This window comes from Triplophysa dalaica, chromosome 22, assembly GCF_015846415.1.
Source record: "Triplophysa dalaica isolate WHDGS20190420 chromosome 22, ASM1584641v1, whole genome shotgun sequence".
Lineage (NCBI taxonomy): Eukaryota > Metazoa > Chordata > Actinopteri > Cypriniformes > Nemacheilidae > Triplophysa > Triplophysa dalaica.
In genome coordinates, this window is record NC_079563.1 from 8,383,570 (window position 1) to 8,410,742 (window position 27,173).

The window sequence follows — 27,173 nt, forward strand, 5'->3', positions numbered from 1 at the left end:
GTTTCTGGGAAAATACTCCAAAGCACATACAATTTTGAATTGCATAAACGGTGAACTTAATTGTATTTGTAATATTAACCATTAGTATTAGTATCTGTCTTTACAAACAAGGTTACAAATATTTTTTCTTGAAATTGAATTTGTGCGCCGTTTAGTTTGTTTGGTTCCGCGCATGCGCAGCTGTTGGAGCCGGTGATGGAGGAAGCGGGGAGGAGTGAGCGCGAGAGGTGCGCTGATGTCTTCAGCTGACCTCAAACCTGCCAGAGGAGCAAAGTTTGTGCGCTTGCTTTTTCATCGCTACGGCAACAGCGACATGTAAAAGGATTCGTTATTAGCAATTTTTCCGACGTATTTGCCAACCATATGGAAATACGGCCGAGTGAATATATATTCTCACTTCTGTAATAATTCTGTGGTCTTTTCCTGCATCAACGTTAAAACAACGCATCTTAAACAAGTAAAACAGGTGAGTGTACCCAACAAGGCTCAATTAAATACTTTTATTATTATAATCTGTTTGATTTGAGCTAGATTAAACTTTTCAATAGGCTATATTCGCGTGACTTGAACTTTATAGTAAACTAAATAAGTGTGAATATAATCTTCATCGTGTAATAAACATTTTGACATTTAGTCTGCAATTTGTATAATCCTACACCTGTAATAACTGCAAATAATAAATAGATTTCTACATCCAGTTTTAACTATATTAGCAGTATTTCATTCAGAGGAGAAGTCGCTTGTATTCGTCATGGTTAAAATAGATTACGTCACTCTGCGCACTACTTTATACTATGCCCAATCATCTATCTATCTATCTATCTATCTATCTATCTATCTATCTATCTATCTATCTATCTATCTATCTATCTATCTATCTATCTATCTATCTATCTATCTATCTATCTATCTATCTATCTATCTATCTATCTATCTATCTATCTATCTATCTAATCTCTCTCTCTCTCTCTCTCTCTCTCTCTCTCTCTCTCTCTCTATCTATCTATCTATCACTCAAACAGTGATTTGGCTTTATTATGGCAAAGTAGATTATGTCAAAATAGTCAGTGTGGTTTTTTGAGAGGTGGGGGAGGTTTGCAGCGGTGGTGGAATTAAATTGTTTTGTTGCCCCTGCAGGGGGTTTAAAGGGGGTTGTGGGGGCAGGTCAAGCTAAAAGATTGAAGCAAGATATAAAATAGCTTGTAGAATAAAAAAAAATCTATTCTTTAAATTGCGCAAGTGTGTCATCGTTGTTATAATGATACACTGGGACTGCAATAGAAGTCAAATTCTAAAACGTTTTCTCTTGTGTGTATAAATTCTGCTTAAAAGTTTATGCAAACCCCTATTTTGTCAAACTTTCCCAATGGAGTGTAAACTCATTATAGAAGTGCAAATATAGCTGGTCACATTGATTTTGCTTTTTTTTAATGTAAACCCGGTGTGACTCATTCTTAGCTAAAGAGCAGGTCACATGCTCAACATAGTCAAATTCTCTCCGTACCACAGTGCTGGTTCATAAGGCAGACTTTTCTATGGCACTTGTCAAGATCTCGCTTTTAGTTACTATGAGAAAATCCCGACACTCACTTTTTCGGGCTGCTTGATTTCAAGCAGATTATCCTGGATTAATATGATCCTGGAGTGTAATAGCTGTCTACATCTGACACCGGCTCTCAAAAATAGGCAGTGTGCGGTCCCATGCAATGTTGATAGCACACATACATATGGGAGACGTCTATTTGATGTCTGCATTTACATCAGCTACGAAATTTTCCCCTGTCAGATGTCATATAGGCATCTAGAAGATGTCTGTAAGATGTTTATGCTTGCTTGAGAATGTATGGAAAACTACTTTTCTAAGACGTTTATTGGATGTTTTTACACGGCAGTTGTTTTCTAGCTGACACCTTACAGACGTACCTGTGCTATCTGGGGATGCTCTTACACCTGTGCATGCCACGATGTAGATAATCTCTAACAGTAGCAAGATTTTCTCTCCTAAACAGTGATTTTATGCTACACATGGCTGATGTTTGCACAGCTTGACTGCAATGCAAAGGCCTGTTCTTTGAGTTTTCCTGAGATGCTTTAAGATGGTGTTTGTCCTTTTGTTGGACTCTGTGTAAACGTTGTGTTTGCCACCGGAGGAATTTGCATTTGCATGCGCTAGTAGGCTGACGAATTCCCGGCCAACTTTTGGTTTCACTGATTGTTTTACATTATGTGACAAGTTGTGATCTCATCTTTATTCTGAGCCACGTAGAGCGTTTTTTAACTAGTAAAATATCTAATAAGCAAAATGGAGCATGCAATCTATTTATAGCAGCCAAACGCTATAATCATTCTAAAGTGAATATAGATTTTCTTTCAATTATATGCACATCTGAGTGTATCTTACGTTGAGAATGAAAGGGGTTTTTGTTCCCATGTCTGTGAAATCAGATCATTGGTTCCATTTTGGACCTTTAGAAATCAATGGTTAGTCCATTTTCCTGATTAAATCCATCCAGCCTTCACATCATGTCTCGATGACGTCATCTGTCTCTCTCTTTCTCTGGGGTCAGATGCTACTGCCGGTCTGTTTATTTGTTTCTACAGTAGTAAAGATATGCAAGTAAGGCTAGTTTTCTCAGTATGGCATGACGGTAATGTTTATGGTTTTAAACAGTAAACAGTGCCGTTACTAAAGTATAGTGAGAGTAGTTGTTGCCTCTTGTGAAAAAGCACCCCGATGTGAACTTGAGCTTGAAGTTTGCTTTTGTGTCCTTTATGTTTTTTTCTCTGTTTGAAGTGACGTTCCAGTTTTATTATTTTATTGCTCTGACACATTCATGCACGTCTATTATTCGTATTAAAAATGACTCCAGTCACGCATAAAGAATTTGCCTTATTGGTCTATAAACCCAACACTCCCTCATTATCAGATACGTTAGATCTCGAAAACCAGCTTGTTCATTCTAAGAACAGGTTTGAGTTATTATACCCGTTTACTCAATATTGGTCAATTGTATGAACAAATCAAACATGAGTAATCGAATGACCGACAATCTTTTTGCATTGCGCTTGAAATAACCTATATTTGGCTTTCCCTTTCTGTTAGATATGTGGAGAAATTTGTGATCTGAACTGTGATGAATGAAAGAATAAATCAGCATTTTGAATTGAATTCTTTCAATACTTTGTATTTGCATAATCTACAATGTGGTCCCTCTTCCCGATCTTACAAGCTCAGCATGATGTCATTCGAAGACAGAGGTCTAGACGGCGCTTAGAAAAAGTGCTCGCTTCTCTTGGTGTAACCCTTTGCCCCAAAGGTTATTAAATATAATTTTACTGCTACTTGGTGAAACTATGATGGTAAATCTGAGAGACATTTTTTGTGTGCTTTGTAAATGAGGTGGGACTTTGGTCTAGCTTGAGTGGTGCTGTCTATGATTTGACAGGTGGTAAACAGTAAGCACCCACCAGCTTTTGTCAGGGAATAACCGGTTTACCAGCATTCAATATAATGCATTTTTTCTTCATACACACCCTCTATAAACAAAAAAAGTACTACCTAATTCCTCAAATTGCTTAATCACAATTAATCGTCTGGCACACAAACGTACTGTGAGAAATGTGTGACCTGTGGGTTTGCCCCGGGACCTCTTTCAGGAGTCTTTAAGAATAGCTTTCGGCCTCATTGCATGGGGGTAATGAGCAAGCATTTGCATTGTGCGCCGATGCGTAATGCTGGCTCGTCGTGTGCTGATGTAGAGCCAACAGGAGCATTACCTTTGCATTAAATTTACCATTGCACGACTCACAAGTCATACTACGCTTTAGTATTTACAGGAACAGGGTTCAACTTGTGTACCCTCTGATGTTAAGCAGACGTAATGTGCTGATGTGCGAATGTTTTACTTAAGACTGCAGTGATATGATGAGGGCGTTTGGTTTTAGCGAATTATCTGCCAACTTCGTTTCCACTTACATGCACATTACTGATGGTATAGATAGATTGACTCATTGATCACCATGTGGGAAATTGACAAAAAGCACAATAAAGACATAAAAACAGTCTAAAGGCTATGGCATACTTCTTTTTTTACACAAAGCCTTGCAAAGTGTACCGTTTTCGACTCACGCATACATACGGGTTTGACGCATACGCATTTCGACATATAGTGGGTATTGACGTATCGTCACTTAACCTTTTAAACACCACGTGAGCACATCAGTGCGTCCCTGTGAGGATCAAAATATTCAGCAAAATGACTGCTTACAATATCAGGAAACGCAATTCTGTGCAACATTTCAGTGTCTAGGAACACTTGGTTACTTTATAATTCATATGGAAGTCGTAAGGATCACCGTCAAGTTCAGCTGCATGTAATTCCAGGAAATAATAGCATGTTTTAGTCGCGGTTTCTTTGTTTCTTTTATTCTTGTCAGCCATTTTTCTGCGAGTTTTACCACTCAGGGGAACGTGTCCTGGCGCTCAAGGGGGGCGTGTCCCAGCGTGTTCACGTGGGAAAGTGACGTTAATGCATAGCCTCTATTGCAATACCTCTCCGGGCCTACACGGGTCAAGTTGTCGTCTACTACCTTGAATCGATTCCACCTGGTGGTTAAACTAATTACTGCAAGGAAATGGCAAGCACTTAACAAAGTTCAGGAGTCATGACCCGAAATACTTCTTAAATATGTCTCTATTGACCTACTGTATTGGACCACGAACTGGCAGAAGGAAATCTGGTACTTGTACATAAGCAACGGTGTTTCTATAATGTAACTAACTCCCTGTATGCAGAATGCTCACCGTTTGCTGTTCCTGAGGCCGACTGGTTCGTGGTGGCACAGGGTTGCGGTGCCACTTCCGCGAGGGCCCCGCATCACTGCTTGCAGCTTTAATTCTTCATTAGATCACTATGAAAAATCTTTTGTTGCAGTCTTTTTTAACAGCGTAGTACTTTAAAGGAGCAATGTGGAGATTTTAGCGATATCTAGCGGTGCGGTTGTGTATTGCAACCAAGAGTTCACTCCAACCCTCCATTTCGAAGCACTGCGGTGGCTCTCACAGAACAAAGATGATGTTGTTGTTTCGCTACTTTATCGAAGGAAGATACCATATTTACGAAACGCACTCTGTAGAGCAGTTTGTCCATTTAGGGCTACTGTGGATCAATATGATGAATTCCATGTAAGGTGACCCGCAGTGTATGTTGATAGAAACAGCTCATTCTCATTCTAAATGCTTCATTATGTTAAGTCTTTATACACCTCTGAACACAGAGTTATATTGCATTTCTGTCAATAAATCCTTCAAAACATTAAACATTGGACCTTTCAGGGTAGGGCTGTCTTTCACGAAATCAGACTTTCACTACACGATAATTGTGTCCAAAAGGATAGTATTGTGTCAGCTGTTGAATATTTATTTAATTACTTTTTTACCAAAACAAAATGTCATCAGTCAGTTTATTTTGTGTGTTTTTTGGGGGGTAGTATATCAGACAGAGGTGGAGAGAGACTTTCTTTGTATTGCATCTCTTAAAGCCAAATTATCAATATTTAATATATTATCATAAGTGTAGTGTTAACATTTTCAACATGTGTGGTTCCTGGGAATTGAACCTATCATAATGCTCTTCCAGTTGAGCAGCAGGGGCGATGCAAATGCTTCCTTTTGCATCAGTCTACAATAAAAGAGTGCATGTTATTATAGCAGGTTTAATCGCGTTTATGGTGTCTACAACCAGGAAATTAGCGTTACATGCCAAACTGTACTTTAACCCCTTTGACTCAAAGCAGCTTATAGAGATCAGTAGGACAAATGAAACACATAAAAACTAAGTTCGATTCAATGCAGATGTTGCGTATACTGTGTACATATGAGATACAATGAGTACATGAGATTTCAAAATCCTACTGTTTTCTTAGAGATTACAGGAGCGTGAACATCAAAAGGATTGTGTGGAGATGTTTGGTTCCATGCTTTCTGTCTAGTTTGTATAGCTGTGTTTTGATCTCTGATCTTTGATGTTCTGCAGGTACAGAGATATGTGAGTCTATATGAATACCCAACATGACACCGAAGACTCTTCCACTGTTGGAGGTCATCATTGTTACAGTACTGTGCCTTTCCAGTGAGTATACTTTATACGAACTAGACTGCTTTTAGAAGACATGTCCACAAACATACCTGGTTAGACGTTCTGTCTACATTATGAGTGTTATGATAAAATATGCATATTTTAAAAACCCAACCCTATGGGTATGTTTACACAAAAATAGTTGTCAACCAAAAAATGGGGTTTATGCAGCTTGGCTTTAGTTTTGAAGGGCATGTGATGGCTTCCATATAAATGACAAAAACGCAGATTTGTGAAAGCGGTAACATCATGCACTATTGTTGTGTAAAGATACCCTACGTGTTAGATATTGCTGTGTTGAGAAACAGCACAACACCCTTGCATTGTGGCTGTGAGTTTTACACAAGCTCTCACCACACTCGTTCCTTAATAAAACATAAGCATGCTTTTTTTGCCGTCTGTATTTCACTTGTTTGTTTCTCATTGTCTCAGGTCCCACATGTGCCACCGATGACCTCGTACGTGCCAGGAAAGGGGACACTGCTGTATTATCGTGCAATCTGCCCTACCCCGGCCTGGTCATCTCGGCCTCCCAGCATGTCATCGAGTGGGTTCGTCAGGGCTATGACATCCCCATTCTCATTCAGTTCGGAATCCACGACCCCCGCGTGCATCCCAGCTACGATGGTGAGTTGGTCAGCATCACCAACTTTTCGTGATCCGTTTTCCAAGCCTCGAGGCCTCTTTTATGATTGGTTCTCCTAAGCGATCGTAGCATCTCGGCTTACAGTAACTGTGCCCTTTTGTGTGCTGGTTTCTTTCTCTTGATATTGCCAAAGTCCCTATTGTGTTCTTGGCAGCTGTGATACAAAGGGTGTCTATGGGGAAAAGAGTCTTTGACCAAGCTGAAAATACCTGAAAAAACAGACTGCAACTTTTTGTGCTGTGTTTAGTCTCCGCCTCCAAGGGAGAGAACCTGAGACGTCGCAGTTTATGCATGAGTGCCGTGCATCCCTTTGCAATTAAATGCATTCTTAAAGTGCACCTGTTTCATGGCAGGATGATGGAATGCTCGATCACAGCATCAGCAAATAAATTCATGCACGAAACAAGAGTTTATAAGTTTAAGTTTCTTTAGTTATGGCGCTACATTATTTTTTTTTGCATATCTAATACTTTCAAATCTGACGTCACCAGACATAGATTTTATTCTCTGTCCAAGGGTTAAGCTTTCCTTCCTTGACAAGTGAAAGAGTAAAAGGATAAGCCCATGTAAACCAGCGGAAAAAGAAAAGCCTCATGTGACGTGAAACAAAGAGTCCGAACAAAAGGTGTGAAGCCGGGACTTTCTGTTCAGTTAACACACAGATCTGTGAAACTGGAGGGGGGTCGGGTGCAGCGTGGGAAGAGGTGGAGGGTGAGCACGGTGTGAATTTCATCTCCTCTGGCTATATAGTGTCTCATGTGTCCACTCCGGAGATGCAAAGACCGTTGAAGCTTACAAAATAAAATGCACAAGGTGTCATGGTGGTCATATTAGTATACTTGTAACTAGATCACTGGAAACCCTGCACTGAAAACCCCAAAAGTTGACTGTACTTCATTAAATTGAGGGAACAAGTTTAATCTATTAACTTAGTAATGGGCTCTCCTAAAACATGTATAGGTACACTTAACTTTGTGCTTATGTAGAGTGAACTTAAATTGTTAAGTTGACTTGGCTTTGTGCTTCTTTAATACACTTTATGTGATGTTATAATAGAAAGTATTGAAAGAATTTAGAACTCTGTGTCTACCGTTGACGAATATTGGTTGTCCACATAATGCACAGGAAAGGTCTCATTTCTTGAGTGGTTAACAAACTAAACATAATTTTCCTCAATGTTTTTGTCTTGTTTTGGAGTCCATATATCAAAAAATTCTTAAACCAAGACACAATTTCTTCAAAAGCAAAGTGACCAAAGTTTCTAAATAAAAACGAGTGAGGTTATGCTTTAAACAAGCAAAAATATATGCACTCCGCCAGCTACTGGCAGCGACACAGCTACATGGTTTTATTCATTTCAAAGGTAGCATACGCCCCCGGTACGCAGCTTAAGACACATTAACTTGTTTTACATACTTTTGCTTGTTTTATGCTGAGTTCACACCAAACCCAAAGCATTGTGTTCCACGCCACTTTTTCAAAGTGCACAGAAGACATGTCCAGAGTTATTAAAGTTTATATTTTAGTTTGATTTAGTTTTATTAATATTTTAAATTAGCTTTTATTTTTTAGATTCTTTTGTAATTGTTTTAGCAATATTTGTATATGCTTTTGTCATTTTATATATTATTGGTTTATTTTTTAATGTTGCTATATAAGATACATTTTTGTTTTTGTTCATTATTAGAATTTTACTGCTTAAAACTAACTTCAGTTTATTTTTGAGGCAACATTAAAAAATCTCCAATAGATTTTAAGTCAATATTTATTTGTTATCAATGAACATGAACGTTTTCAAAGTTTAAATATTAATAAATAAAATATACTTGGTGACTGAGGTAAATGTCGCACGTTTGGGGCAATGCCGCCGCCCAATTCATGTAGCCCGCCGTCTATTCACATCTTTGCATTGGCTTTGTATGTAATTTACTTGCGCAAATAGTTCAGTTCGCACTTGGTGTCAACACACAGTTAAGCATAATCTTACCTCATTCTTATAATTCTTAAACAAAATTGTTTTTAGATATTTGTACTGAAAATATAAACATTTTGTAACACATCTGTAATAGTAAACTGAGTTAAAACTGAATTTAAATTCACCGTTGTTCTTTAGCCAAAAGTAAAGAATCAAAACATTCAGGAATCATTGAATTATAACTAATTTTTAAGTTTCTTGCAATTTAATTTATAAACGGTATGGACTTTGTAGTTTACCATTTTCAAAAACTATGATTTTGAATTTATGTATCCCAAACCCCACATTTTAATCATGGTTACTTAATTGTTTGAGTACTACAAACAACAGTGTGGTCAAATGTAGCATTTTGTGTAGTTGTTTTTTGAAAAACGTCACCCTCTGAAGACCCTTGCTCCAAATGTCTACCCCTCCCCTCTTTCTGCTGCCATTCACAAACTCAACTGCGTAAAAGCTCTTCAAAGGTTGCTTGTCCGGTCACACCATGCAGCGTCCCAGCATGATTCAAATTTCAAAAGATAACAGTGTCTTAATGCACAATAACAAGAATACTGATGACAGCGGCGGAGTGAAACCCGAACTACGCTTTCCCGAGCTGAAACAGGAGAATCCCTACCTGGGAAACCTGTGCCAAGAGTGACACAATGTCTCAGGGAGGAAAAAGAGACTCTTAAGGTTTCATAGCCTGAAGTCATTGCACTCAATGGAGTATAATAACCAGACATAATCGACAATGTTAAACCAAACATTAAGAAGGGTGGAAGTGATTAGTAATACAAACTATAACAGGTAAAATATGCTTAAATTGCCTGTGGGTTATATTTTTGGGGGACTTAAAAGACACTTTTTGTTGCTTTAAATGCTAAAACAACTTTATTCAACTCCACCAGCAGCATATGTTACTTCATACATTAAAGAGACTAATATTAATCTCTCCTGAGGTTTGACTAAGCAACGGAACGAGAGTCTGTTTTGTACGACCGGGATGGCCTCAGTGGGATACGGTTAGTCAGTCATAAGTAAACAAGAGTTAATGTGTGCGTGTGAAAACACGAAATGAATCTCAGCCGGCTCAGGAAACAGGTGTACGCACAGATTGTGTTTTATAATAGATTTATGCATTAGAATAAACATAGGCGGTTATTTTCCTAATCATACTTTTGTCATTTATCAATAGGTGTACACTGTGTTTTTCAGAGGAACATCACTCGGTTCTCAGTCGGGCAATTCAGAGTTATGGATGCGACATTTTGCGTCGCGGATGTGACATATAGAGAATGTATTTGTAATTTTAATATACTGAATCATCTGTTTATTTTACTAAACCTTCATTGATAGAATCTAAACTTCAGATAAATATACAGTCTTTGCACAAGTTTTCTGCGTTCAAAAAAAGGAAACAAACATGCATTATTGATGTGACAAAACAAGGACACCGTTTTTGAGAGACAACAACAGAATTTCTGTAAATTAAATGTTTAAACCAGAAGCAATAGTACACAACAGATGGAGAAGGGATGGCACTTATAAAATAGTTACTTTAGTTTCATTTGTCCATTTATGAGGAATATGGACCGTTACGGATGTGACAACGTTAATGTGTAGCATATGTGTCAACACTATATGGGATTGTTTGTTTTTGGACGAACCATGTTCATATGGAATTGTATTTTAAATGTTTTATAAATTGGTTTTAATAAAGCTTTTTATATCTCAGAGCATATTAAGATGTTATTGAGAGATTTTCTGAAACTCTTGAGAAGACCTTGGTTTTGTAAAGCATGAGTCTTCAACACGTCTTAATTTGCTCTCTATTCAAATCATCATTTAAATCACATTTCTATCCAGAAAACCATCTGAGATGTTAGTTTTGTGTGCCGTATGCATTTGATCTCAAATCCTATCCATTCCCCTCCTCCAGTTGCTGCTTTTCGTCATACGTTGTTTCTAAACAACCACTTTACTTTTCCCCGGCTGAAGCGTGAAGTAACTCGAGAGTTTAACCTCCTCCTAAGCCCCGCCCCCGAGCTGATTTTAATCCCGGTCGCCACAGCGACTAAATTCAAATCCACACCACTGGCACCATGGCAACACTTTAGTGCAGGCTTATACACCGGGTGTTTGGGTTGGTCAGGAACACAGCGTGTGGCCCCAATCCCACGGGATGCTGCCTGTGTCCCTTTTTATTGACCCCTGGCTTCCGTGCCGCTAAAATAAACACGGACGGCGATTCTCCCAGCTGTTATCTTAGGTCTGTTTCCACTGACACGCCGCTTCTCTCGGGAGCTCTGTTAATGATATATGTCACCACACATTCACACTAACACATCATAGCTGGACGTCATGCGTCAGTCGTGCGCAGGTTTACATGCGATGGAGTTTCAATTCAAGGCAGTTTTGTCTTTGATGTGGGTCTTGTGGTGAAGATTTCAACTACGGGACTCTTTAAATGGCTACAAAGTTAAAGAAACACAAAAGTTTTTGAAACAATGGTTATGGTGCTGAATGGGGACGAGACAAAGCGAGAGCGAGAGAGAGAGAGAGAGAGAGAGAGGAGGGAGGGAGGGGTGAGTCAGCAAACACCATCATCACAGGGTGCTGTCACCTGGCAACTGAGAGCTAAAGTTTCAAGCACTAAATAGATCAAGACTAAACACAACTAAAATAAATTGTTTATTTGATGCAAAGAATCTGATATTTTCTTTTTATGACTACTATTTGCATTTTTAACTTACTTTTTTAGTAACACTTTACACGAGGATTAACATTCGTTTATGCATTAGCTAACATAATCTTGCAATAGTCTATATATTTTTACGGCATTTATTAATCTTTGTAAATGTTAGTTAATAAAAATATAATTTTTCAGTATTAGTCATGTCAATAGATACATTTTATGGTTTTTAAAAATAGATTAGCAATTGTCAAAATAAAAGTGACAGTTCACCCAAAAATGTCATTATTTACTCACTCTCAGATTGTTCAAAACCTGAATACATTTCTTTGTCCTGCTGAACACAACAGAAGATATTTGGAAGAATGTCAGTAACCAAACAGATCCCGTCCCCAATTGACACATAGTGGGGAAAATAAATACCATGGGACTCAATGGGGGATGAGATCTGTTTGATTACTGACATTCTTACAAATATCTTCCTTTTTGTTTGAGAGAACAAAGAAAATTAGACGTGTTTGGAACAACTTGAGGTTAAGGAGAAGTACAGTGTATTGTTAATGCATTTTAATCAATGGTAACAAATGGATTCTCACTGTCATGACTTTTTCTGCATTTAAATAAATTAGAAGATGATTGGAAATGTACTCATATTCAGATGTTGAAGTTGAAAGATATTTTTGTTATGAACCATAAACCCTTGTGTCATGGCAAAATGTTTACTGTCCCAGCTAAAACCCTACAAACGTGTTTTACCATTTTAAAAGTTTAAGGTCACTTATATTTTCTCCATGTTTGAGATTAATAGTGAATTCATCAAAACTATATAACACAAATGTAAATTCAGTTTGAGACTTGATTATAACTGTGTAATAACACATGCGTTTCAGGAAGCTTCTTTTGCAAACATATACATTTTACACACTTTTTTACATTTTATAAACCAACTTGATAGATGGTTTTTAAACATTAGGAGTTCCCATGGGCTTGTATTGGCTGCATTTATTTATGTAGACAGAGTAATGCATTTTTAAGTAAAATTTTTGTTTGTTAAGGATTTTTTTTTTATCTACACAATTATATTATCTACAAAAATAATTTCATATATTTAACCATATGCCTTTGTTGTCGCAATGTAAAACATAAAAAAATGAAAAATAGTAAATTGAAATGACTGGAAAGACAATTTGATTGTGCATACAAAAAATATATACAGTAGTGTAGTTTACCTTTCGCCTTATGCATATTAGCATATAATATAAATTTGAGGTCATTATCCCCCAAACCACATACTGGGGTAATCATAGGACACACATTCCATTCCATTCCATTTTCTACCGCTTATCCGAACTACCTCGGATCACGGGGATTAGGACACACATTATAACATATATTCTTTAACACCATCAATTGTCGTTAAATTGCTGGTTATGTGACTCTCTCTTGATCATCCCCAGGTCGAGTGTCTCTCGTGGGGAGCACATCTCTGCAGGTGAGGGATCTTCTTCTGGACGATGAAGGCTGGTATGAGTGCCGCATTCTTCCACTGGACAAAACCACAGATGAGTCTAGAAGCAACGGAAGCTGGACTTTCCTCTCCGTCACAGGTGAGACTTGACAAGATCAGGGCCTGAATTAACCAACGTAATCAACAAACCATCAAAACATTCCACTTCATGTCAGATCCGTCAAACAATGCTATTATGTTCATCCCATTAGTCTCCAGGTCAAACCCGACTCTATACACACACGCAATGAACAATGAGTGAATACACACCCCAGACTGTTTTCATGCACCTGTTACCAGGCTCTTCCCTGTGCACCTGTTAGAAAAACAGCTTCGTCTCTGTCGGCTGACCTTAAAGGCAGTTTTGTGATCGATGAAGCGTCACTCAGACGCCATTTAGGGTCCGATTGCAAAAGCTAAATCCTCTGTGACGTTAGGGTCAGTTATCACCAGTATTGTTTGAGACACAGACCGTCCAACAGAAAGAGCATCTTGCAGGCCTGGCAGGAGTCTTACAATAAAGACCACATTAAACAATGTCATGAAATGAATGCTTCAATATCAACGGAAATCCGACAGTTAATTGATGTATAAAGTGTCTATGATGAATCATTTATAAGGAGAAAAACATGAATTGGTTATGCTCTTTAGAACCAGGCTTTGTTTTTTCCATTGTGTCTTGTTTTGATCTTTTTCATTCTTTGATACATTATGAGTGTTCTTTGTGTATTTGTTTGTCCAGCGCCACCCGTGTTTACCGAAACCCCACCTCCTGCCGTGGAAGTATTTGTGGGTAGATCGGTTACCTTGAAGTGCGCTGCCCGGGGAAACCCGCGGCCCACGATAACCTGGTCTAAAGATGGAGTCCAAATAAAATCACAAAACAATGTGAAGGTGGGCATTTTATTTCATGTGAATAAGATCAACACAGATATTTTCTACATAAAAGCCCATGAAATTATTAACAAATGTGTTGACATATATATATATATTTTTTAACTAGCCGATTTGTTTTGGTTTACTTCTACCTTAAAGCTAACAGATTGCACGAATGATATTCTTCCTTTGTTTTTTGTCTGTTTTCCAGTAAAAAATTCCTTAAACTAAAATTTAAAGATTTATTAAATTAACTTTCCTGAACTTAAACTCTTTTTTAAGTATATTCTTTAAAAAGTAAACATATCTGCTGGAGTAGGCAAAAAACATTTTAACATTTTTCTTAAAGAATAATTAAATCAATGTTTTTTCTTACCCTTTTGGCAAATATTTAACTTATTATGCATCAACTGAGTTATTTTTTTTACTTTTTTATTCCAGAAAACAAAATAATGTCTTAGGTTATTTAGTCTGAAGAAAAAGCATCCTGAATTTAATTTTGATAAAAATTTGTTTGATAGTTGTTTTGCATAAAAATAACAAAAATACTCATTAAGAAATTGTTGCACCTTATTCATAATCAGTTTTTCTCATTCTTATAGAATGGAAGTCTGTCTGTCCATGCTGTGAGCCGTGAAACAAGAGGCATGTATAAGTGCCAAGTCTCTAATACCGAGGGAGAAGTAACTCACATCACAGTTGTTAAAGTCATTGGTAAGCTATCATTATATTCACTAAATAACACCTACTTTACCATTGCTCTTAAAAGATTAAAAACCTCTATGCTTTTATTTTGAAATGTTGGCTTTAAGCCTTTCTGGATTGATGTCGCCATCTAGTGGTGCTTTTTCAACACTACAACAAGAGCACGCAAAAACATGTGAAGTATTTAAATGCTTACTGTGACTGCATGCCATTTATGTTTTAATAACAGGTCCTCCCGTCATTCTAAATCCTCCAAAGGACACTATTCTCAACATGCACCAGGATGCCAAATTAAACTGCCAGGCAGTAGCCGACCCACCTAACATGACCTATGTGTGGCAAAGAAATGGAGAAGATATATATCACATTGAGTGAGTAAAGAGTGAATTCTGCCTGTTGTCTTATTGTTAATAAAAGACGGATGTTATGTATTTATGTGTGTGTGTTTTAGGTCTCTGAAGTCTCGTGTTAAGGTTATAGTGGACGGCACACTCCTCGTATCACGCTTGACTCCAGGGGATTCTGGGAACTACACTTGCACGCCTACTAACGGACTGCCTGCCTCCCCATCCGCCTCGGCCATGCTCACTGTTCAGCGTAGGTGCTTTGTGTTTAGTATAGTCTGGTGGCTAAAGATCTGTGCTGGTGACAGGTTGTAGATTCAGATTTGATTTAAAGTCAATGAACTATCACCGTTTTAACCATTTAAGTTAAAAAAGTCTGTCATTTACTCATCCTCATGTCATTCAAAATCGGAATGACTTTCTTTCTTCTGCAGAGCACAACAGAAGATATTTTGAATATTTTTAAGAACACTGAACCCCGTTGACTCTCATTGTATGGACACAAAGTCACCGAGACATTTCTCAAAATATCTTCTGTTGTCATATGCAGGTTTTGAACTACACGAGGGTGAAGAAATTATGACAGTTTTCTGATTTTTTCACTTCCCCTAAAAGTGTGTTTGTATTTGACCTGCTATGTCCTGCTTTCACAGACCCAGCGCAGGTGATGCACATGCCTAAGCTGACCTTCCTCGCCACAGGCATGCGGGGCGTAATATCCTGCCCATTCAGAGCTGAACCTGCACTATTACGTATTGACTGGACCAAAGATGGAAACCCGCTGGATTTGGGCATGGTGTGTAACATTTTGTTCCCATTTCCTGCTTTCATTTAAGAAAATATGAAAAGTATCCTCTTATAAAGTCACCTCTACAAGCGCTTTCAATACTTTCAGTGCGGTTTGACTTATTGATTTTCTTCTGTGCACACATACATCGCCCTCTGTAAAGAATACCTTGCATCTACGAAAAGCAATCTTTTAGAAAACACTCGAATTACTAATAACACTCTCTCAACAGTATCCTGGATGGACACTTACCTCTGAAGGCTCCATCGTCATAGCAACAGCCAATGATGATGCAGCAGGTGTCTACACGTGCACTCCATACAACAGCTTGGGGACAATGGGCCAGTCAGAGCCCACCACCGTAATGCTACAGGTCGGACTTTATAGAGCGCTGTTTGAATTTATTTATGTGTTTGTTATTGTTAGTTGTTTTTTTTACATTTCACTTCTTATAAATGAAGGCTTGTTAGAGAGAAATCCATCTTATAAATTAAATATTTTAAATTGATAGTTCACCCAAAAATGACAATTGTGTCATCATTTACTCAAATTGCTATAAACCTGTATGATTGGTATTGTTACACTGTACACAAAAGAAGGTATTTGGAAGAATGTTTGTAAACTAACAGCTCTGGGGCACCATTGACTACTATAGTAGGAAACAAAACCACTATGGTAGTCAATAGTGCCCCTGAACTTTATGCTTCAAAATATCTTCTTCTGTGTTAAACAGAACAAATAAATGTACACAAATGTGAAACAACTTGAGGGTGAGTAAATGATGGTATAATTTTTTATTTTTGGGTGAACTGTCTCTTTAATTGTAATGCAGTTATATTATGATGAACGTGTAGAGACATAAATTAAAAGCTCTCAACTTTTCAGGATCCTCCATCATTCAAAGTGTCACCCAGTAAGGAGTACAGACTGGACATGGGCAAGATGCTTGTCATTCCATGTCAGATGAATGGTAACCCGGCTCCAAAAGTCACATGGAAAAAGGTGAATGACTTAACATTTTGCTCTTCCGCACACTTCCGATTAAGGATATTCTTTTTTTCCCACCATAACTTTCAACAAGAACACAAAATAAACAATCATTATGAAAACTGTATTTTTTTATGAGTGACTGCAGACTACTGAGTAAAGATTTATACTAGACCTAAGTGGACTCCTCTGTAACCTTCTTGTTACCTTTCCTAAAAAATCCTGTTATTATGAGATTTGGTGGGAAAGATACTCATTAAAACAATTTAAAGGGATAGTTTACCCCAAAATAAAAATTCTGTCATCATTTATTTACCCTCGTGTTGCTCAAAAACCCGAATGTCTTTTTGTACTGTGGAACACAAAAGAGGATATTTTGAGAAATGTCTTAGTGGTTTTGTGTCAATACAATGGAAGTCAATGGGAGCCAATCTTGTTTGCACACCAATGTAAATATCTTCTTTTGTGTTCTGCAGAGGAGATCAAGTCATTCAGGTTATGCATGAATAAATGGTGAAAGAATTCACTTTGAAGTGAATTATACCGTTAAAGAAAACTGTACCACAGAAATTTTTATAAAAAGAAATTCCAATAAAGAGCAGTACCGAAATGGAAATCATGAATATCTTTTGTTACAGGTTTTTTAAATATAAATATTCACTATTTATTTTTTTAATGCAATGCATTAGGTGGGTGCTTCCACTCGCTCACAGTTCTCTGTACCAGCGGATGGTTCACTCATTCTTCAGCCGCTCAATAAAGACCACCAGGGGGAGTGGGAATGCAGCTCCAGCAACCGAGTGGCTACTGTTTCTGCGAGAACAACAGTCCTTGTGCTGGGTAAGACTTAACACATCTAGGTTAGCTCTACTTAACATTCAGCACCCAAGATCTTTTTTTGGCTTGCGTAATATTGCCATTGTCTGCGTCACAGCTGCATAATCACAAACACACCGTGTTTGAAGCAGCATGGCTGTGCAATACGTCCATTGTGGATGCCTTTGTTAGTTATGGTATCATGGAATGTCAAAACTTGAAATATAAAATTGTGATGTGTAGTCGCAGGTGGGAGTATATCGGCTGCTTAGCAATAGCTTTGATGTGGCTCATCCAGGGATGTTTATAGTGTTTTCAACTCAAGTGTTGATGTTAAAACGTTTTTTTTTCTTGATTTTTTATGAATAATCTTGTCATTTTAAATAACAAAAAAATAATTAAATGGGATAAAGTGCATTAAATTGAAAGGATTTAATTATCCAAACAATTTTCAATTTGTATTACCACTATAAGGTTGTGTATTTCCATTTGTTTTATTGTTCTATAAAAAATAAAAATAAGTTATATAGAAAATAATATGTATATGTGCATATACAGTATATATATATATATATATATACACTGTATATATACATATATATATATATATATATATATATATGGCTCCTTTATATGTAAAAGATTTATACAATTTAAAAAAAGAAATAAACATACAAACAAATAAGTACCCAGATTCCTTACAGTCATTATGAAAAAATGTATTTAACAAAAATCTAAATGAAAATGAGCTAATAAATAATAATACTTGTAATATATAATTTTGGTAGAAGTGCATACCTCACAGCCTTGCTGCATTGATATAAAATAATAATAATTATGATTAATTATTAATAAAATTATAAGCGTAGCCCCTGAGCTCTCCAAAACGGAGTAGCCGGTAATCCCGGTTAATACTGTGTCTTCTTGCTGTCACGCCTCATGTGTCACACATTTCATATGTCACACGTTTCTTGTTCACTTCTCATGGCTTCTGACTAACAGGTACAAGTCCCCACGCAGTCTCCACGGTGTCTGTGATCCCAGGATTTAACAAGGCCAATGTGTCCTGGGTGGCCGGCTTTGATGGAGGATATACACAGCAGTTCACTGTCTGGTTGGTATCTTGTTACAGTACTTTTGTGTACTTTTTTTCCGCACACCACTATATGATGTGTTTTGAATTCTGGTTATCACCATGGGAACTAGCATTATCACTATAAACCAGTTTTAGTTTTGAAAACACACACAAATCCTCCTGTGTGCAGGTACAAGCAGATGTCAGTAGTAAAGAAAGAGGAAAAGCAGGAGTGGCTGATCTTTCCTGTCGTGTCTACTGGAAACAGTGTGTTGGTCGCTGATCTACTTCCTGCCACCGAGTACCAGTTTAGAGTCATGTCCCAAAATAAAGTGGGCAGTGGACCCTTCAGTGAGATCGCTACTTGCAAAACTCTGGGTAAACATCAGCTGTGCATTAGAAGCTTTAAAAAGCTGATGAAATGGATTGAGAAGTGCTGTTTTCTTTCATGTGTAGATGTACTTCCTTTTGAAACAGGAAGTTGTGGGTGGGACATATTGATCATCTCTTATTCATTTGGATCATGCCTTTCAAGCTGAAATTGCTAGTTGGGAGCAGATACTATTAACTCTTTTCATGCCAATGCTTTCCCGGCATCGACTGAAATTAAATACAATTTGTCTTTTTACTACTATACAGTAGGGGGCGCTGTTACACACCTTCTGAACGAGTACAGCACTATAAATCAAAAAGCTGTAAATATCTGTTTTGATCAGTGTTCTGAATTCAGTCTGGTCGAAATCTTAGACAAAAATGCAATTTTCTCCAGGGGTTTTTCGTCCCACATTTAAAAATTGATTAAAAACTCATGAAGATATTTTTACAGAAGAGTCTCTGTTCTTTCATTTGATGTATTGTATATACTCTTGGAAAAAATATCAAAAATTAATTAGTTGTGACACAGATTGTATATTTTCCTGTGAGCAAACAGTTATCGTGACTTTACTCGTGACTTTGAAGTCATAATTGTTCATTTAATTCTGTTTTATTTGGGGAGCAAATAGACATTCATTTAATTTTCCTCCTTTCCAGATGCATTTTCTGTTGGGACCAAGCTGGAACCACCAAAAAATCTTTCATTCAATCGGACTTCAGAAGGAATTCTTCTGTGGTGGTCAGCGCCCCAATCTCATTCTTTGCTCATTGACGGTTTTGTCGTCCAGTCACGCCTTGAAGGAGGCGAATGGAGTAATCTGAAAGAGGACGTTAGCCCAAACGAGAGTCAAATCTTTCTTCTGGGGTTATGTAAGGTGAGCCGCGTATGAGACGTGATCTGAGGCTTTCAATTTACATGAATCAGTCAGCTTGCCGTTTCTGGTTTGATAGATGCAACCCTGCTTCACGTTTTCTTTACTTGACTCTCACTTTATCATCTTCTCTCTCTCACTGACTCCATCTCTCCTAAGGATTGCAAGTATGAACTCAGGCTTCTCTCTCGACATGAAGATCAGCTGAGCATGCCCAGTCCATCCATCAGTGTCTCCACCATCGGTCAGTGTTTTAGCTCGCTGCGTTTTCTGATCTGTTCAGTTGCGTATTAGTTTTTACAGTAATTGTCATGATTTGCTTATGACACTAAGTCTACTTTCAAGAAAATCTGGACATTCTACCCACCCACACCAATAATCCTAACATTGCCTTTGATCTCTACAGGAATGGATGTGAACCCAGCTAATTCCCGTGTCTTAGACTTTTCTGACCAGATGTTGGCTGGTGTCATGGGTGGCGTGGGACTCCTTTGCATTATTCTTCTCCTGATCTTGTCAATAGTTTGCTTTGCTTTTTACAAAAAGGGCCAAAGGCGCAGACAGAACACCATGGGTAAAGAAACAAGACTTTGATTATGTATCCACCCTAGAGGAGGTTCTCAAAATGTCCATTTGCCATCACTCTCATTTCATTGTAAAATCGGTTCCCTTTCAGATCTCCCTCCAGCTTTAAATAAGAACCCATCTGACAAGTAAGTGCACCTCTCCACTTCGTAATACTTTCCCTTTTTCAAAACGGTCACTTGTTTTAGCCATTAACATGTTCAAATTCCGCCTTGTCCCTCGCAGCCCTGACAACTCCTCGACGCAAAAGCTCCTATCATCCCGTCCACTTTCCCTCACTTCCACCTCCTCCGGCCATTCCTCCCTTGACAAGTCGACTCGCAGTGACTTTCACGGCCAGCGTCAACATCATCTGCCCCAAGCTAACCCTCCATCACACCAATCCCTTCCCGAGAGCCACCTCCAACGGGCATCGCTTGCCGCTACGAACTCCGTGGATTTCATCCACCGAGGACCCGACGGACGCTTTAATATCCAGCCTGGTGAAAATGAAAGCATTGCCAGTTCTCATATGAAGAGAAACACGAGTCGAACCTCTCACCGGTCATCAGAAGGAAACAGGAGCTTTAGAATCCAAAAATCACAGTCTTTAAGATCCTACAGGGATGAACGAAAAAAGCCTCCATTTGTACTTTCTGTAGATCTTCCACCTTTCGGATCTGATATCCCTGCTTCCGGCAGAACACGAGCTATGGCTAAACACCTGTCATTGAATGGACATTACCTGCCCATTCGGGAACAAGAGTTCTTAGAGGCTCCAGATCGAACAAGCTTGTCTTCCGAAAGCAGTGGCTCTTTTTTCTATGCTCCTTCTGAGAGCACTTTAGGCCAGCCATCTTTGAAGCACGGTAACGTCCACTCTGCAGCCAGTACCTTGGTTTTACAGATGGAGCACGAGAGGGAACAAGGAAACTTGAGTCGCTGTTTAACTCTGGCACGGGAAAGAGAGGAACTTGAAATGGAGTTGCGCAAGTGCATTGTTAGCCATGGCGGAACACTTGATGAATATGGAGAAATTTGTAGAAGTGGAGAAACGGCAACACCTAACTACCAAACCGCCAGACATAGCTTCTTATCGGAGAGTACCAACACTTTGAAGGGAAGATCTGCTTCTTGTATTCCGTGGGAAGAAAGGCACAGGTTTTCCACTGCTAGCTTAGTGCCCCTCCATACAAAGGATATCAAATATAGACAAAATCAACACGGATACCAGTCAATCCAAAGATCTAATTACCAAAGATCCAAAAGTCTAGACAGAGGCGAACACCAAAAATTGCACATGTGGGACCGAAGGCAAAGCAGAACACCTGTTGATTCAAGTCATGGTAGACTCATAGATGAGTCCTTCAAAGTGGAAACCACCAAACCTTACGCAGGCTACAGTCCAAACAACTTGAGTAAAAGTCAACAATATTTCAACCTGCGTGTACGTCCATCTTTGCACGATCAACGGGGACGGAGAATGGCAAGAACCCCCAGGGAGATGAATCAAACTGGTGATTTCTCAGAGGTGAGCGTGGATGGACCTGAGCTAGAGAATAAGACTTATTCAAGGTCTTTACTAGAACACAGTTATGAGACACTAGACTTTGACAGGCCCAGGTTAGAAGAGCTGGAAAGAGACAGATCAGAAGAGCAAAAGTTAGAGTCCGTAAACGTGGGTTCAAGGAGAAACCAGGAAATGTTGAACCGAACTTTGCCTCCGATGGATTATTGTATGACGCTACATCGGAAGACAAAGAGTCTGGGGTCAAACAACTGCAATCGACATAGGAGCACTCATAGTTTAGACTCCAGGCAATACAAGCAACAGTTTTTGCCTCCAGATGTCTGGATTGACTCGTTGACTCACAGTCGAGATTCTCAAACACCGCCCCTTGGGAGTAGAGCTAAATCTGTGGCAGATGAGCCTAAAACCAATCCTAATCTTACGACAGTTTCACCTTCAGAACGTCAATTGAGAAACCCCAGGCTGGCCTCAAAATCCCCCAGCGGCTTTACAAATGAGGGGGATCAAAAGGGGGGTTCTAGCATGCCCCCCTCATATTGTCCCTCTCTTACGTCTGGTAGCCGGAGTCAGAGTCAAGATGAGCGGAGAGAGGAGAATGAAGATCGGCAGGAGGTGGATGTGGAATTAAACAGATACAGGAAGTGTTCAGAGACAGAGGGAAGTTATAGAAGCTATACAAGTCAGAGTAGTGGCAGAGGGAGTATGAACAGCAGACAGTTCTCTCTCAGCCCACCATTCACCAGCTCACCAGAGACCACAGAGGACAGCGACAAGGATGAAGCAGTCCTACAGGAGCAAGAAAGGTACGACTGGCTAATCTTCGTCTCATGCAATAAGTCTGACTGAATTTCTTCTAATGGTTAATACTTTCACAAAAATGACAGTGGTACAACCATGTTTTTGGATGTGGTACTTTGAATTTTTTTTCTAACACTTGAGGCCAGGATTGTTTCTATTTTTACTGTGTAGATAGTCTTTTAAAGCTCTCTATATTAACAGTCAATATATGAAATAATTTAAAACATATTTCAAAATATATAGAATAACACTTTGTCATATGTCAGTTTAAATAAAATGATATTGCAATATATTGAATAATACATTTTTGTTGCATATACAATATAATTTTGTTGAATTGTTGCTTTTATATTGAAACATATAAGCACTGGGTTCCAAATATATAAAAATGTATTCTTAAATATATACTGACCTGCACCGATGACTCATTTTTAATGCAATACTCCATAAAAAGAGTATATTCTTGATTTCATTGTGACTTTAAATAGTTTTTTTTAATAGGTTAACCAAAACATACTGTGCTAGAAGAGGGTCTGTGGATGAAAGCTATGAATGGGACACTGCCTATGCCCCCTTGCATCCCATGAACCCAAAAGCTTCAGGAATTAAAGCAGGTGTACTCAGAGAAGTCACTCCTAGGGATGAATACAGGCCAGAATTACACCTGAAACAAAAAGGTAAGACTTATTTTTTTAAAATACCTGTAACATTACTTAAAACTGCAAAACATTTAATGTAATTGAATACTGTGTTTTCGAAGTTGACAATTTGTTGTTAATACTTTTCTAAAACCCAGAAACAAACAAGAAGGGTGATCAGTTGTAATGATTTATGTAATAAAATAAATATCATGATATAAAGATTTTTCTGCCCGACAATGGCAAAAAGTTGATGTGTAAAGCCATCAGTGTGTTATGATCCAAAAATCTCCTTTTGTTGAAATCTTTGAAATGGGTTTTTCCTGACAAATGTAAATGTTATTTATGCAATGGTATGCTTATTAAAATAATGATTTGTTTTACAGCTGCTAAATTATTTTCGCCAAATTAAAATGCTTGAAATTAAGATTATTAACATTATTACTCACTGACTAAAACAGCATTCAAATAAATAACTTTAACTTGCATTCAATTAAAAACAAATAAAAAAGCGTAGAACCTTGAACAACTGAATGCCGCACAATAATCGGTCCCCATTATTTTGTTTGATTATGATTACCATAAATTGCACAGCTCTACTTTATAACAGATATTGTTTATTTCAATCCTATATAAATGCATTTGGGATACCTCATATAGTTTTATTTATTATTCATAATTAGGGCTGTTCAACGATTTATCACAATGTCGCATCCAGAATAATTTGTGTTTCCTCAATTCATGTCTCTGCACGGTGCATATTTATTTTGAACTTATAAACACATATAACCATATACATACGTTTATATTTTTGGACATATTTGCATTATCTATTATTTAAATTATATATAACCATTTATTCATATTTATATTAATAAATATATTTGTATTGTTTTTATATACATACCGATATAAATACCAAATTTATTTGCACAATATACAGAAATATACTATGTAAACACAAACTTGTATTCTGGATGCGATTTGATGCGATTAACCATTGAACCGTCCAGTTATTATATAGTTGAATTGTTGTCATAGGTTCCCGTCTTTATAGTTGTTATAAAATCGGAGTAATTTTAATAAAACAGAATATGACGATGGTTTTATGAGCCAGCATAAATGATAATGATTATGATTCATAGATGTCCTATATGAAGGCAGAATTTAACTGTATTAGCAAAAATGTTCACAGCCCTGCAGTTCTTATGAATTTTTCTCTGATATGTTCAAAGAATTAATATTTTCGTGCATTAAATTCGCTTTGCTCTTTGTGGTTTCATTGATCTCTGGCCGTATTTCTGACCCAAGGTCTTTTCCCTCCGGCTGGTTTCAAGGAATCTGTTCCACCCTTTGTAGTTTCCAACATTCGTTCTCCTCACGGCGAGCAAGAATCACTTCTAGCTCAGGAGATACAGAGGAGCTCCACATCATTCCCAGAACCAGACTCTGACACCGTTCTCTTCTGACTTACAACAGTAGGTGCGCCATTCATACCGCTCATTACCTCTGTCTATTTCAGTCTCAGTTTGCCTCTTTAACATTCATGAGAAATGACTTCCTGTTACTAATTACGCCATTTGTGCGGCAGGTGGCGCTGTATTTGTTTTAGAGCTTTTTTAGAGGCTACTTTTAAGTTAAATGTATTAACAGACATGCTTGTTTCTCAGATTGAGACTTTTTAAATGATCATCCGATGTTAAGCCACTTTTCTATTCTTGCAATGATTTAAACACAGCAGTCAATCAGTTCTGTCATAAAATGTTTTTTCCACAGCTTAGGTGATGCTTATATTCTGTACATTTTCTTTCCCAGCAGAGATGTTAGATTGGACACAGCACGGTTCCCCTTTATCGCACATTTGAGTGGTCAGGACGATGGGGGTCAGCGTGTTTCACCGTTAATTAAACATCTCGATCACTCCTGCAGGGAAAAAACCAAGAACACACACTTCTCTCCTTAACTGATGAAAAACACATTTGATGAGTGAGCTGAACCTCAACAAAGAATAGTCTCCTTAAGAGCATGCTTTAGGCATCGCAAATCAAAGGGTGAAAAAAATAAGCATACTTCTCTCTGCATGCTGCTTTTGCGGATCATCCTGAGTTGCATTATCCACTTTTAAAGAGATACTTCACCTTCAAAATGAAAGTCCTGTCATCATTTACTTAGCCTGTCGTATATTTAAACCTGTGAAACTTTCTAACACTTCAGTATTTGGGGCAATTCTCGCTTTAATAATATTTGGATATTATTGGCTGATTATTAATACTTATAAAGCACATATTCTGCATGACCATAGTCTACATCCCTAATCCTACCCAATTCCTAAACCTAAAATACTACCTTACTAACTATTAATAAGCAACAAATTAAGAGTTAATTGGGGGAAAAGTCATAGTTAATGGTTTGTTAATAGCGAGAATTGCCCCGTATACTGAAATGTGACCGATTGTCTTTCTTCAGCAGAAAATAAAAGAAGATATTTGGAAAAATGTTGGTTGCCAAAAACCGTTGGTCCCTACTGACTTTTATTGTATGGACACAAAACCAATGCCAAGTCTATTGGGACCAACGTTTTTTCAGAATATCTTCTTTTTGTTCTGCAGAAGATAGAAAGTCATACTGGTTTGAAATGACCAGGGGACGTGTAAATGACAGAACTTTCATTTTGAAGGTGAACCGTCCCTTCTTAGCTTTTCTGCTTTTGCTTCAAATTGTTTTATTTTTATTTTTATGATTGTTTTTGTTTTATTTTATAATAGTTGAATTTCTGTTTTGGCAGTAAGTTCACATTTTAATTAAGGAAGATCATTCACCTTTTTTATATGAAACTGGGCGAATCGGAGACGCACTTAAATGCCTCTATGGACCTTGTGAAACATTTCGCCGAATATCTGGATTGATGTTCTGCTTTCTCAACAATCCTTATTTCACCCAACCCACTTGTACCTACCTCATATACACCACCATCACAAAAGCACCATTACTGGGATTTTTTTAACAGCACAGTTACATTAATGTGAAAAGATTTTGCCCATTTAAATCAATGTGGTAGTGCATCATGCTGTACTTAAGAGGAATGACAATCAATTGAACCATGTCCTCAAATGACCACAGATCTGTGATGTCATATGTTGAAGACATTTTTGTCCTTGGTGAGTTGGGATGTTCTGAAAACGTTTCTTGAGATTTTAGTTCGTGTCTCATCCTTAAAGTGCTAATTTTTTAAGCTTTAATGAGCCGTTAAATAGGAAATCACAAGTTTAATTGGTTTGATCAGTGTCTTTGCATAAGTAATCTAATGAATTGATACGCATTCTCTGAGATTGTACAGGAAGACAATGATTAAATTCCCTGCATGTGATGGAAGGTCATTGTACTTTCAGTCAGACTGAAAATACTGAGCTTTACTGTTAAGTGTTTATGCTAAACATTTCGGTTCCTGTCTGCTTTTCATGAAGTTATTAAAAACACATTTTAGAGAAGTTTGCTACAAAATGATACGCAATTTTATACCCAATTTTGTATCGCTTCAGAATTGTAATATTTATAATTGCATCATGACAGAATTTACAATTTTTTTTTTTCTGCCAATATGAAATGTTTCACTGCAGCGGATGCCAACCAGGCACTTCATCGAATATAATATAGCTTGCAAATATGTGTATATGTAATTATTACCTTACACCCTTTTTCTCGAAATGTATTCAAAAAGGTCTATACAAAGGTTTTGAAGTAGAATTGTTTTAAACTCAATATATTTTTGACTACACGTTTGTAAATTTTTGCCACATTTTAAATCATCAATTGCATTTCATGTATGGATTTATATTGAGATTAAAGGCAACTATGTGTTGAATTTT

General features: G+C 37.7%; 1 protein-coding gene across 4 annotated transcripts; it reads left to right on the forward strand.

Annotated features, from left to right (window-relative positions):
- Nucleotides 1-232: 232 nt before the first annotated feature.
- igsf9a (immunoglobulin superfamily, member 9a) lies at nt 233-27,173 on the forward strand. Of its 4 annotated transcripts, none has more exons than XM_056736342.1 (22): nt 233-466; nt 6,036-6,131; nt 6,570-6,764; nt 12,890-13,039; nt 13,682-13,833; nt 14,418-14,529; nt 14,750-14,891; nt 14,972-15,117; nt 15,518-15,660; nt 15,884-16,024; nt 16,537-16,653; nt 17,328-17,478; nt 18,457-18,568; nt 18,720-18,907; nt 19,562-19,779; nt 19,936-20,020; nt 20,183-20,350; nt 20,453-20,489; nt 20,587-22,674; nt 23,171-23,346; nt 24,619-24,789; nt 25,123-27,173. In XM_056736342.1, the coding sequence occupies exons 2-21, from the start codon at nt 6,071-6,073 to the stop codon at nt 24,774-24,776; spliced, it is 4,740 nt and encodes a 1,579-aa protein (XP_056592320.1). In that variant the 5' UTR covers nt 233-466; nt 6,036-6,070; the 3' UTR covers nt 24,777-24,789; nt 25,123-27,173. The 4 variants fall into 4 exon arrangements, with proteins under 4 accessions (XP_056592320.1, XP_056592321.1, XP_056592319.1 ...); XM_056736343.1 differs by having other exon boundaries at nt 25,126-27,173; XM_056736341.1 differs by having other exon boundaries at nt 24,619-24,785.